Source organism: Cucurbita maxima, unplaced genomic scaffold (assembly GCF_002738345.1).
Source record: "Cucurbita maxima cultivar Rimu unplaced genomic scaffold, Cmax_1.0 Cma_Scf00006, whole genome shotgun sequence".
Classification (NCBI taxonomy): domain Eukaryota; kingdom Viridiplantae; phylum Streptophyta; class Magnoliopsida; order Cucurbitales; family Cucurbitaceae; genus Cucurbita; species Cucurbita maxima.
Genome location: NW_019272022.1, coordinates 5,652,782 through 5,666,129, shown reverse-complemented (window position 1 = coordinate 5,666,129; position 13,348 = coordinate 5,652,782). Strand labels below are relative to the sequence as shown.

Below are 13,348 nucleotides of genomic sequence, written 5' to 3'. Positions count from 1 at the left end.
CATATCAAATAGAAGACATACACGACCTGAGATGTCTACTCAAGGATTGTCGGCATAAAGTGATTCCTTCCACTGCCCATTTCAGGTTCAGTTATCGATCAAGCCATTCATGAGTCTTTCACCTTTCGCTTTCAGAAAGACCAGACAGGTACAAAAGGTTAAAAATTATGGACAAATATGTTGAAACTTGAAAATGGAAAAACGAACTGATTACTCACATGTTTTACCGCCCATGATATGGCTGTGAACAGTAAATTTTAATGAATGATGCCACAATTTATACACTTCATAACGTTTTCATTCTAGTTACGATTAATGCTGTAAAATCAGCTTTAAGATAATCTCAATAATCGAACTTCAAATCAGTTGAGAGAACCGCAAATAAGCAGCGTGTGGATTTATTATTCTCGACAGAATTACAGTAGACTAGGGAAGCAGCGACTTACAAAACCAGGTCACAAGTAATTAAAATGGCTGGTTTATATACGCCACTAACTCCTGTAGGACACTACAGATGTATCCACTAACAGACAATGGAAGAATGATAACTGGGTCACCCTTCATCTCCTCTTCAAAAGAATTCTTTCCAGCCGTTGCCATCCCTGGCCTCTTAAAATCACATTGATCGCTCTGTTGGACTGTTGGCCCTTGCAAACCGTAGAAGCCAAATCCTGAAATCGAAAGCTAACGACGGCTATTGAATTTCCCCATCCTCTCCAAGCTCCCCATCTTCAAGTTCATCATGTCCGCCATTTCTACATGAACCATCTCGATGTTCTCTCTTGTGTCTTCTGTGCCTACTCTCACTGTCTGATTCAGGTGAATATGCGTGCTGCCAAGAAACATACATAGAGATTTAATTTCTAATAACGTTATACAAAACAGAGTCACAAGCATCTACAAGGATATTCACGTGCCTTCCTTGACTTTTTTCGGTCACTGCCACGTTTGCAAAACTTCTTAGACTCCTCTCTCTCATCTTTATTAGAACCACCATCATCAGTGGCACTATGATGCCGCTTCCGATGTTTCCTGTCTTTGTTTTTTTCCCTTTTCTTTTCTCGAGTTTCGTTTGCATCTATATTTTCGCTATCAGTTTCATCCTTCTTAACACGTCCCTTTTCTTTTTCAGGTTCTCTTTCCTTCTCCTTTCGCTCTTTCTCCTTTTCCTCGCATTCTTTTTCCTTTTTAGCCTGTGCAAAATAGCTCTCTTCTGAGAATGAGAAAAAAATTCCGAACAGTATCTTATTACACTTAGGTTAATGTTATCGAGGAATCATCTATTTCAACGGAAGAGCTGAACTACCGAGGGATTGGCTTCAAAATAATAATAATAATAATAAAAAAATACTTTTTTGTTAGAAATTTAGAATAGCATTAGAAAGAAAAACAATGATCCCCATTTCTAAGATTTATGAAAACTTGGTTTCTCGTTAAGAAAAAAATAAAACCTAAATCATATGTACATAAACCAAAAACATTGTGGAAAAGACGTGTATGCATATATAAACCAAAAATTAAACCAATTCAAACAAATTCACTTCATTTGAACTTAAACCAACCAAAGGTCGTTTGGGCTATGTTTATTCAGTTTTTCAGATCAGTTGGTTGCTTAAAGCCTAAAATATCGTTCCACTTATAATTCTTCACCCAACGACTGAAAAGTATAATCATCAAACTAATCAAGCATAAAAGCAATTTGCCACACACCTTCTCCTCCTCACCCTTGCGTTCCTTTTCTTTTGCCTTTTCTTGTAAATGCACTACGTATTCCTCAAAAACTTCCTTCGCGAAGGTCTCTTCCCCAATTGATCTAAGTGACAGTAGAAGAAAAAAAGTCAAATAAAGCAGAGAGTTGAGTACCCAAAACTCGTTTATGATAAATAATCGACATCTTCATAAACTACCTGTAGTCTTCACTCTCTTCAAAAAGCTGTTTGCTATCCTCCCAGTTGGAAGAAGCTGAAATCTCCTGTGTTGATACAATCATTGAAGGTCAACTAGCTGTTAGAGAAGACAGTCGGTCTGAAATGAGCTTACACATCATCAACAGTTCTAAAAATACCTTGAATAACTGAAGCAGTCTTGAGAAGTCATCAGCCAAACGTTGACGCCTTTTGGCTTCTTTCTCCTCCTTTGCTTTGGCTCTTTCTAGTAAATCCTCATATACAAGCTTCAACAGAGTAGGATGTTATTAATGTCTCAAAACACGTATCATGTTGATAACAAATCAAAGGATACAAAATTAAAGATACAGACAAGGCAATGAAGTTTTTCATAGAGGAGGATTTATAAGCGTAGACATTAGGAAATTGGGAGTAAGAATCAATTCACAGACGACGGGCTAGGCCTTCAGCTTTCCAGGCTGGCCAATTTCTATTTTCCTTAGTAAAAAACAACCAGAAATTTATGGGATAACATATTGCATCCTAAACAATAATAAAAGACATAATTGTGAAAGAACACGAATATATCCATAGTCTTCAGAGGACCAAGTAATCAGAAACTAAGATTATTCAATTACTCAAGATACAGAATAAATATCTCTATCTTCAGATTCTGAGCATCTTAATTACCCCAACATACAAAGCCAAAATCCAAATTGTATTTCAGAAAAAAAATGAAAGATTGAAACTACACTAAGAAAAAAAAAATCATCATACAGATTGGCGCTGCAGAACAAATTAAGCATATACAGTCAAATTAATATTTATAAAAGAATTTTGAAAGAGAACAAGAGCAGTTCCAAATTTTTCGACAACTCCAGCAAATTTCTTAAAGTAGAACCACATGTTTGAAGCTTCCTTTTATCTCATTCCTTTCAGATGAAAGTGATATTTTGAGACCAGATAAATTTCCTCATTAATCAAGGCGAGTGGTTTGCCACTTAGGGAGATTTCCCCTTATGTTCCCGAGGGAGTCAAGTCAGGAAGATTAATTTTTTTATTGTTGTTCTTTATTTTCCAATGAAGAAAATTTCTTGGAATTCACAAGGATGAGGGATAAACGGGTTAGCTCATATATTTTTTATTTGAGGATTGACCTAACGCTTTGCCGTTATTTCCTGAATGTGTGCAAATTGATCCATTCCAATGCCAACATGTTAGAAGATTGTGGTTATTTTGATTAGAGTGGTCATGCAAATGTACGAGTAGGAAAATAGTTGGAGATTATATTGCGGAAGATAGTGGCTTTGGTGATGTCAATCTTTTTTGTTTAAGATTATATTGAGAATAAGGTCATCAATATGGAATACGACAGAAATTAGAAGTTTCCTTCAAATGAAGCTCTCATTTTCGGTTGTCTTAGTCTTGCAAATGCCTGATATAGAACCTTATACAAGAAGAATTTTGTTTGAAGTGAAGGCTACAACACAGAATGGAAAGTTTTGTGCATGGTTAGGAATTAAAGAATCTTCAACGAGAAGTATCTCCATCAGTTTAATCAGTTTGAATCTAGAAGTTCACAAGTCCCATCACGGTGTTCTCTAAACAAGCACTTCGCTGTTTTTTCCTATCTTGGTTTATGACTTATTTGGTAAGCCATCATTTTTCCTTTGTATTTTCTTTTATTTACTCTTTTTGGTATCCACCCCTTGAAAAGTTTGAATCTTTTGAGCATTAGCCTCTTTTCATTTTTTTTAATGAAAAGTTTCAGTTAAAAAAAAAAAAAAAATTGAAGTGTCTTTATAAAAGAATTTTAAAAGAGAAAACACACGAAACAATTCCAAACTTTTAGACAACTTTGGCCAATTTTAAGTAGTACCTTAAAATTTATATCTGAAAGTGCAAGAGGAGCACCCTCTTCAAGGACAGCCTTAAGGTCATCAAATGTCCATGATGAAGTGATGGTAACCTGAAAAGCATTCCATTCAAATAAAAATGAATTCAGCAGCAGTAGCCGTTCATAAAGATTATAATCATACTACCTTCGCTGCCTTCATCACATCTTTTATCTGAGCCTTTTCTTTGTGATACTAGAAATTTTTAAAAAAATGGAAAATGTGAGCTTGACAGTAAAATTTCAAAAGCACTTTGGATTCAACAATAATATAACACAGACATTTTTTTCTAATATATATAATGCAGACAATTGAGCTAATAACATAAATTACATAAATAAAATGAGATAGAATCCATCAATGCATTTTGAAACGATTTTTTGGAGGTAAAAAGAATGCACGCAGTCCTGAAATATTTTTTCAGGTTAAACATGTACTTCAGGAGAGTTCAAGATGATGAACAGAGGGAATTCACCGAGCAACAAGATTTGTAGATGCAACAACCCCTATCATCAGCTAAGTTTGACTAAGATCAATTGGACTAGAAACTCAATCAAGAAACAGGAACTTGCTAAAGATGGACCTACGCTCCCCCCATAACAATGGCATGAAAATACTATCTGCCTGAATTCAAAAACAGTGTTCCATAAATCTTGATCGGATGTTCTTAATTTACCAGCCAAGAAGTTCGTAGCCAAGTTCATTGGATACAACTTCACAACGTAGTAATGGGGGTTTGGAAAGTACTGTTTCTCTATTACATAGGCCAAAAAAATTACATTCATGATTTTGATTGGATGGGAAGATGCTAAGGTTGCTGAAAGTTCAGGCATCAGAAACTGGACGTTACATGGTCGGAAGAGGCTTTCGAATGAAAATCATACCTCCAGAAGGAAGATGCTCTACAGCTTTAGTGAAGTTTGTGATCTCATGTTATTCCCAATCATCAAAAGAATTTCTCAGGGAAAAGACCCAAGGAGAAAAGACATGCTAAATACCTTTATTCACAATGCATTTCTTGGTATATTTACTCACAATATGTTAATTATTTTTGTATATACGCATAAGATAGTGGATAATATTGCATGGAAAAAGGTTAGAAAGGAAGTAAGTGTGGAGAGGGGAGAAAGACAGTAAATTATCTTAAAATGAGTCCTAGCATACACACAATGAAAACCACAAAACCTATGAAATGCTTTACCTGATGGTAGGCTATTAGAGTAATAAATCACTAGTTCCTATTTATCATTGATAATAAAAAGAAATTATAAAACTAACAAAATTTCTAAAACAAAGTATGATAGGAAGATCACCTTAGTCTTTAATTCCGCCAGAACATCCTCAAACAAGTCCTTTGGTGTTGAGCCAGATATATTTGAAGCAACAGCTTGATACTGAGGCAACTCCTTAACCTTGGAAAAAAAAAAGACAATCGGGGATGTGGGGAAAGATTCCTAATCCAGATTTCAATGTTCAGCAGAAGATTAAAAAGTTCTCTACCTTCAAACAGTAATCACGCCAAAAAGTCTTAGCTGTAAGAACACCAGCAATAATGTGTTCTTCCATGAGTTGGCGGAACTCATCGCGGTTTTTTCTTTCAATTCTTCGCAAACGTCCCTTCAAATGGTTAAATGTGAATGTGAGTGTCCTATGTACTTAATAAAATAGAATCAACTATCATATGATGAACTGATGTACAATAAAACCTTTTGTATCTTCTTCTGTTCCTCTTCCTCCTTTTCCAACTCACGTATATAGTCCTGTACCAATCAAATACAGCATAAAATTTAAGTTGGAATACACAAACAGAAAATCAAATAAAAATGAAAAGGACATGCCTGGAAAATAAGCAAGCGATCAAGTTTCTCAAGGTATAAGCATCTCTCATCAACTTCCAATCGATCTTGTACTTTCCGCCATTTGCTACTCACCTAAACCACAGAAAACAATCGCGAGAATAAGGCATAATAAGGAATAAGTAAATTTATACATCCCAAAGCCTGAGGGAAAATACCTTTATGTAATCCCAAGACTCGAGAAATTCCCTATATTCAGTAATATTTTTCTTGTGCTCCTCTGCAGCCCTTTCTTTTTCCTGAATTTAAGAGTGTATGAATGTTCCCTTATCTAGAAAAAGGTAATTTCATGCACTCCAACATAGAAAAAAGGTTATAATATCAACTTATCAAGAGTACAGGACAACATCACAATTATCAAATGGAGAAGTAATATCGTCAAAGTACAATGAAAGCCCCCATTACTCTCGCACACTAAAAATAAATTGTATGTAATATTTTTCTTCGGGCCTATTGATTGAAATGTCCTTAATACAAAAATGATATCATTTAATAAGATTAAAAATAAAACATCAACAAAATTCCAAACCAACATCCTAAAAAGGATTGCAATACTATATTGTAACAGGAACAAAAAAGGAAGAAAAAAAATTGTCCATGGCAGTTCTTTAAAAAGAAATATCCAACTTTAATGGGCAAAAATGAAAGAATGTACTTGTGATGTCCCACATTGGTTGGGGAGGATAACAAATCACCATTTATAAGGGTGTGAAAACCTTCCCTTAGCAGACGCATTTTAAAGCCTTGAGGGGAAGCTCGAAAGGGAAAGCCCAAAGAGGACAATATCTACTAGCGGTGGATCTAGGTCGTTACAAATGGTATCAGAGCCAGTCACCGGACAATGTGCCGGCCTTCTCGCTGTTCCCCTTTAGGGGGGTAGACACGAGGTGGTGTGCCAGTAAGGACGCTGGGCCCCAAAGAGGGTGGATTTGGAGGCGGTCCCACATAGATTGGATAAAGGAAGAAGTGCCAGCGAGGACGCTGGGCCCCGAAGGGGGGTGGATTGTGATGTCCCACATTGGTTGGGGAGGAGAACAAATCACCATTTATCCTGTGGAAACCTTCCCCTAGCAGACGCGTTTTGAAGCCTTGAGGGGAAGCCCGAAAGGGAAAGCCCAAAGAGGACAATATCTGCTAGCGGTGGATCTGGGTCGTTACAGTACTAGGGTATGAAAAAATAAAAACTCAGCCCCGCAAGAGGAGACTAGACACTAACTAAGAAACACACTCCAATCCAAAAGGATAAGACCCTAGCTAATAATTACAAAAAACCAGAGTGCCACCACCCACAGAGAGTTAACAATAACCCCAAACTCATTCGTGGATTTCTCAACCTCTCAAGCAAGAAAATCTATCACGCAAGAAAATTGACCTCTTTGGAGATTATAAGATTCTGGATAGAGGAGAGAGGAGAAAGGACACAAAACTAGATGAAAAATCAAGCAGGGAGATGACTCCAAAAGAATAGGCAAGCAACATCTCAGTACTGCCATCCACAGAGTCAATTTGGTAATCATTATTGGTGGGTTCAATTAATAAAATTCAGAACCAAGATGTTTTCCCGTTTTTACTACTTTTGGTTAGTTCTTTGTGCAGTCAGTACAAATTTCAAACTTACAAAAAAAAAAAAAAAAAAAATCTTAGTCCTCTTTTATTTTCTCTACACAACCATCGGCTCACATTCACCTGCCTACAAGGGGATCACAGGATACTACTAACGCATGCACATGCATGAATAAACAAACGATTCCTACCTTCCTCTCAAGTTCCACTATGCAGGTTTCAAAAAGATCCTCCCGATCTCTAGAACGTTCAACGGCTTTGAACCGTTCATCATTCTCAAACATACTAACAGCTTTGCTGTCCCACAAAAATTGGAAAGGAAAAAAATATAAGGTCAAGAGGAATTACAAACTTGTAAGATAAATAATGACAACAATAAATAATAACTAAGAACCCAACCTCCATCTGGTAGATGATGTGAGTTCCTTGGACTCCTGAAATTAAAATGCATATGCAAGCAAAAATCAAGATCTCTAAAACAATCAAATAAAAATAATAGAGAGAACATGACAGGAGAAATTGTATACAAAAATTTACATCCAACATCTTGATGAATTCCTCACGAGCTTTTTTCTGTCTTATGCGTCTTTCTTCTGCATCCAACTTTTTTCTATGTCCTAAATACTAAAATCATAAAAATTCATCAAAAGAATTAATGAAGTCTGATCCACCTTGGTTGTAAAGAAAAAAAATGTAGGGGAAAGGGGTGAACCAAAGCATTATTTCATTCCAATCATTTCAATAAAACTTCATTGTAGTCCAGTCATATCGATACCTCATGGAAAGCTTGCTTCCGCTCACCAAGAGTTTTCAAGGCGCCATATCTTTTGTCATTAATTATTTCTCGCATAGCCTGAACAGATTGAATTAGCGTATATGAAATATGATGAAAACTGAAAAATGTTGCATGATGCCTAAACCAAACAAACCTGCTCCCACGTCCAATCAGACTGAACATTTACAGATTCCAGAAGCGCTTTAAATGCACTCTTTGCCTCCTAATGATTGAAATATATTTTTAAAATAGAAAATAAAAACAATAATAATGAAAAAAAAATGCACAGGTAAATATATTCACAATTACAACCATGGGGTACTCAATTTCTCTCTCTCCAAAAGTATGTAAAGAGTAGATGTTTTTCAGAAAGTACCAGCTTGTTGGCGAATACCAATGGTTCATCGTCAGCATATTTTTCCTCTAAGACAGTCTCATTAACTTTTCCTGCAACTGCCATTCTCTTCCTTGCTTCCTGTCATGATACCCAAGATTATATCAAAAACTAGTAGACAATTAATGAGCCAAATTTTATTCAAATTTTAGATGAACTAACTAAATCAACCTAGCTTCTATTCGAATTTAGAAGTAGAAAGATCTTGATTTAAAATAAAGTTTTCAGAAATGTTCAGAAACCAATATCATTTATGAGGCAAAAAGTACAAGATAAAAATCTCCCCCAAATTACCTCAATGTCCTCCGTAGAAGTTTCATCAACAGGATTTTTTACATCTTGAGATGCAAGGCTTTCAAAAGTAGTCCTATTTTCAAAAGGACAAAGACAACAATGAGCAAAACAAAACTGGAACTATACGCACACTTGGAGCTGCTATCCAAGAAAAAGTAGATGTGGAAACTATATCAGCAAGACTGGTACATACATTGACGAAGCATTGGCATGGACCACAGCAGGAGGACCAGAAACAAAAAGAGCAGCTGGAACTGGACTCAATGCAACCCCAGACACAGTTGGAGAAATGCTGGAGCTAATGGTAGAAATTGCCGGCGTTTCAGCATGGAAAAGACCAACAATAGGTGTAGGTTGAGACGTTGTAACAGCCATATCTGTTTCTGTTCCTTGGACAGATTCTTTCTGAGCCTGCTCGCGAGCCAACTGCAAGCAAATTAACGAAATTAGATTGAAAGCCATGACTCCTTTTGAAAGACAACATGAGAAAGAAAGATATGTGAAATGTAACCCATGATTTCAACCTTCAGTTCTTCTGGCATGGTCCACTTTGATTCTTTTGTCACCTTATTGTAATAGTACCTGTTTCACCTCGTGGTAAACCATTAGTGTACATGCTTATTCATGAAGATCAAGAAATGTAACACACTAAAAAAAACTTGAAAAATGTAAACGTGTCCAGGCTAATGCCAAAGAGGACAGAGACAAAGCAACACACTTTCTTCCATCTGGAGATGTAAATTCCATCCACACAGTTGATGCATCAGCTCTCTGTAACAATTATTTGAATTAGAAGCAAACATATTATATTGGAAAAAGAAATTTGAGCTAGTTGTCCTCCAACAGCGAATATCCAAAGAGCATTAAAGATATTGCACCGGTTTATGAACACAAAAGAGGAAAAAAAAAACAATAGTTAAATAAGATATCTGATAACGAAAACCTTTATACCCTATGCAGAAAAATTATCAGTCTAGAAAATCACATTGATCCCTGAATTGATAGAATATCCAGAAAAATCATGATTTTGAATTATACATCCCAACCCCAAAGAATACTTTTCCATGGAGCCACTATATATACATCCCAGCCCCAAAAGTTTACCTACGAATCTAAAAGAAAATTCTAATAACGGCATCTATAACCATGAATTTTGTTTAGAAATGGAAAAGAATGCCTTGTATAAATACCTTTTCTTTAACAGATGTGTTATAATGTTATAGGTAAGAATAAAAGATGATTCATAAAAATGACATTTACCTCAAGTGGTGTCATAAGTTCCAATGGCTTTTCCCAACTGGACTGTTTGGTTTTTTTGTTGTAATAGTATCTAGAAAAAATTTCTGTTCAGTAAGAGAAATCAAGAGAATTGCAGAGTGCTAGAAACAATGGGTGAACTGTGTATACAGACTGAAAATTAGTAATTAACTGTGTTTAACCTCGACAATTAAGTTGACATATTTAAACCTTGGATTTTAAGAAATGAGAAAGCTGTAACCAGGTGATAAATGCATGATTACCTTTTTCCATCAGCTGATGCATGCTCTTGCCAATCAGATGGATGATTGAAGACAGGAACATTAGCAGCCTGATGTTATAAATGACATGAAAAAAAACCTGTCAGGATATAGAAATCAGCATCTTAATAGCACTGAGGAGCTCACATCAGAAAACTGTCTTAATGCCTCAAAGAAAAATACTACATTATTTTTTTTAAGAAAAAACAGACCTTTTCCCCAATGTGGGCATTACATACTACTACTTTCCACAAAAACCAACTCACTTTCCACATCCCTAACTTCATCCATGCTTGCCTAAGAACATTTATCAATGCCTTAATACATAAGACCACATTTTCAATAAGTCAAAGAAGAGAAAGTACATATAAGTTCCAATCAAAAGAAAAATAAAAATAAATTGAAGTCCATCTCTAGCTTTTTTCATACAAGATCTATAGCATATCATCCCTCAAATCAAAGAAGATAGAAGTAGACAAATTAAACAAGCAGAGCATACTAGGTTTACGGTAGAAACTGAAGAATGCTGGTTAGCTTGCTCAATCTGTGAGACTGGGTTTGTAGCCTGGCTGACAGAAGACATCAAAGGTTCGCTCTTACCAACTCCAACAGGTACATGCATTTGTGACATTGGCTGGAAATCAGAAGTGAAACCAACATCATTTAGTGTCAGTCAGAGTGGACATGAAAATGTACCATAAAATAAAAATACAAAAAATGGCTTTTCAAATTAACAAAAATGAAAGTAAACAATGCGCAATGAATGAGAGGATTACAGTATATGGTGAAGAAATAGATAGTCCATGAGAACCCAGACCATGCATTTGATTATTTGGTGCAGGCACGTTTTGCTGACTCTGAGGTGGAACAGAAGTAAGAGACCTTGTCGGAACATAAGGCATTCGAATACCCTGGGACAAAGGAGTGATATAGCCTCGATGGCTTGGCCTTGGCACAAACTGTGGCACTGATTGAGGATACTGATGTGGCTGGACTTGACCAGCTGGAATTCCAACATTTGAAGAAGATATATTCTGCCCTGCTGACTGGAACTGTGGGGCAGATGAGGAAATGAACGTCTGGCCTGGTTGTGCTGGGATATTTGGTCGAAACTGCAGCAGAAAAATCTCAGACACTCACATCAACTCGATAGACATAAATAGAATATAGACTTCACCAAATATCATAACAAATAAATAACCAAATAAAACCCTGCAGGAATCAGTGAACCAGAATTTAGAAATTTGAACTGAACATACATGGAAAAAATCAAAAGAGACAAACACACTAATGCACCAAAAAGGAAGGAGAAGTCACGGGAATATTTCAAAAGTAAGATAATAATTGAACAGACAAAATAAATGTTTGAGCTCAAATCGGCAAGTGTAAGCAATGAAATATATATAAGTACTTTTATACGTACACACACATGCAAAGAACTAAAATCAGAGATGTTAATTGAGAACTGAGAAAAGGTTCTTTACCTGTCCGCCTGAAGACTGAGATAGATTATCCATTTCAGAGCATAACAGAACGTCAAGCATTGAGCATAAAAAGGTAACCAGAGATCACAATACCGACAGATCAGCTAGCTAATTCCTAGTTGAAGTCCACCAAAAGCAATAAATGGAGACCCAGCTGCAAACAACTTAGAAATGTTAGTCAACAAATAAGTAACTGGATCCGAAGGTGTGTCCAACCAAACAAATTATCTAATTTCAAATTTCCAAGGCTGATTTCCTGGACGATGGAATCGAAAATCGACCCATTACTGCAGGGCTGAAGTAAAATCCACTGCATCCAGTCAATCACAAAGTGTCATTCAGTATGTCCTATGAGATAATTAAAGAGAGCGGGAAGAGAACTCAGAAACATGTCACAATTTCGTAGACTAAACGTCTCAAAAAGTTACATATAGTATATAGTTTCGACGCTAAGGCCTGTATGATTAGGCAAGGACCATAAAGAATCGACTAAACAACTTAAACCTACTGAAACGTCTCACTGCATCACCCTTCTTAATTTCTATATATCCTAAAAACCCTCCAAATTCAAAACTGGGTGAGAAACAAATAATCCAGCCGCATGCGGCGTGAATGTGAATATCCCTGTACTTTCACTCTTAAGGCTCTCACTTCTCAATCTTCAAGAAGTCACAACAATACCATACAACCAAAAATTTGGCATGATAAATATTTCAAGACAAGAAGGACGACCGATTCCCAAGAGATAAGTTTCCTCTCAAAGAAGCGATGGAGATTACGATTAGCTCCTCGATGCGTCTGCACACCCGAATCCTTTCTTTCACTGGACTTCACTTTCTCGAGGTAAACCGCAGTGTTCTTAAGAATATATAAAACAAATATAAAGATTTGTGAAAAATTCACCTCCACGTTTAACATGGTTTTTCAAATCCATTCCCTTAGCACGAAGTTTTCTTCGAACCTTGATAGAAAAATGCAGAATCCGATACCAAAGCGCCTAAAGAACAAGAGGGAATTAGATTACTCACAGTTACGGCTATACGCTGCGGTGGGCAAAATAATGGCGCCAAAACCAATGCTAATAACGGGTAAGAGACCGGAGTGGTCGGTACGCGGAGCCCACGGGTTCAATCGAGTTTTAGGGTTTAAGTGAAAAAAAAAATGACAGTGGGAGGAGAGGGCACGGGCTAAAGGTTGAAAGGGGGGTTTTACCGGTGGCTAAAATTATTTACCACGTTGCTTCATTTTGACCAATAATTTATTTCTAAATAATAAACTTGTTTACATGTAATTTCTTCTTATTATTTTTTAAAGGATTAAATTATAAATTTGCTCTTATTTAGTTTATGTGATTCTATAAAAGTTGTTTTTTTTTTTCATTTTTATAAAGAATTCTAAGATATTAATGATGTGACATAAATTTACTCGCTGCTAAAAAATATTGTCAGATTCAGCTTCTTATAATTGTCAATCTCACGATTTGAAAATAAATAAGAATTTTTCATATCCTTATAAGATGTTTAGTTTGTCTGCGAGTGATATTGGATCTTATTATAAAATCTTAATAAAAACAAAAAAATAAAATTGTTAAAACAGAAAAGGCTATGGTTAATAAACCATGCTGGCATTCTTATTCTGCCATTCTCTCCAACTTTTACCTTATATCTGTTATGAGATTCAGTTT

At 36.0% G+C, this 13,348-nt stretch overlaps 1 protein-coding gene across 2 annotated transcripts; it reads right to left on the bottom strand.

Moving 5' to 3' along the window:
- Nucleotides 1–347: 347 nt before the first annotated feature.
- LOC111480826 (pre-mRNA-processing protein 40A-like) lies at nt 348–12,744 on the bottom strand. Of its 2 annotated transcripts, none has more exons than XM_023126016.1 (28): nt 12,693–12,744; nt 11,665–11,818; nt 10,957–11,292; nt 10,680–10,814; nt 10,184–10,251; nt 9,924–9,993; nt 9,382–9,434; nt 9,188–9,245; nt 8,857–9,089; nt 8,664–8,736; nt 8,352–8,450; nt 8,130–8,198; nt 7,976–8,053; nt 7,738–7,824; nt 7,600–7,634; nt 7,392–7,497; nt 5,796–5,876; nt 5,620–5,712; nt 5,488–5,541; nt 5,282–5,398; nt 5,095–5,193; nt 3,929–3,976; nt 3,766–3,855; nt 2,066–2,173; nt 1,908–1,972; nt 1,711–1,813; nt 918–1,193; nt 348–832 (listed from the first exon to the last, which is right to left on the bottom strand). In XM_023126016.1, exons 2-28 carry the CDS (start codon nt 11,722–11,724, stop codon nt 695–697), a joined length of 2,832 nt encoding a protein of 943 aa, XP_022981784.1. In that variant the 5' UTR covers nt 11,725–11,818; nt 12,693–12,744; the 3' UTR covers nt 348–694. The 2 variants fall into 2 exon arrangements, with proteins under 2 accessions (XP_022981784.1, XP_022981783.1); XM_023126015.1 differs by having other exon boundaries at nt 12,568–12,701.
- Between the last annotated feature and the right edge of the window lie 604 nt (nt 12,745–13,348).

What these genes read in the sequence shown, in the direction of transcription:
- LOC111480826 (XM_023126016.1), bottom strand. Translation starts at nt 11,724, where the DNA reads ATGCTTGACGTTCTGTTATGCTCTGAAATGGATAATCTATCTCAGTCT. An exon ending in CAGTTTCTACCGTAAACCTA is followed by an intron (nt 10,252 to 10,679) that starts GTATGCTCTGCT and finishes TTATAACATCAG; the next exon opens with GCTGCTAATGTTCCTGTCTT. An exon ending in AATTCATCAAGATGTTGGAT is followed by an intron (nt 7,635 to 7,737) that starts GTAAATTTTTGT and finishes TTTTAATTTCAG; the next exon opens with GAGTCCAAGGAACTCACATC.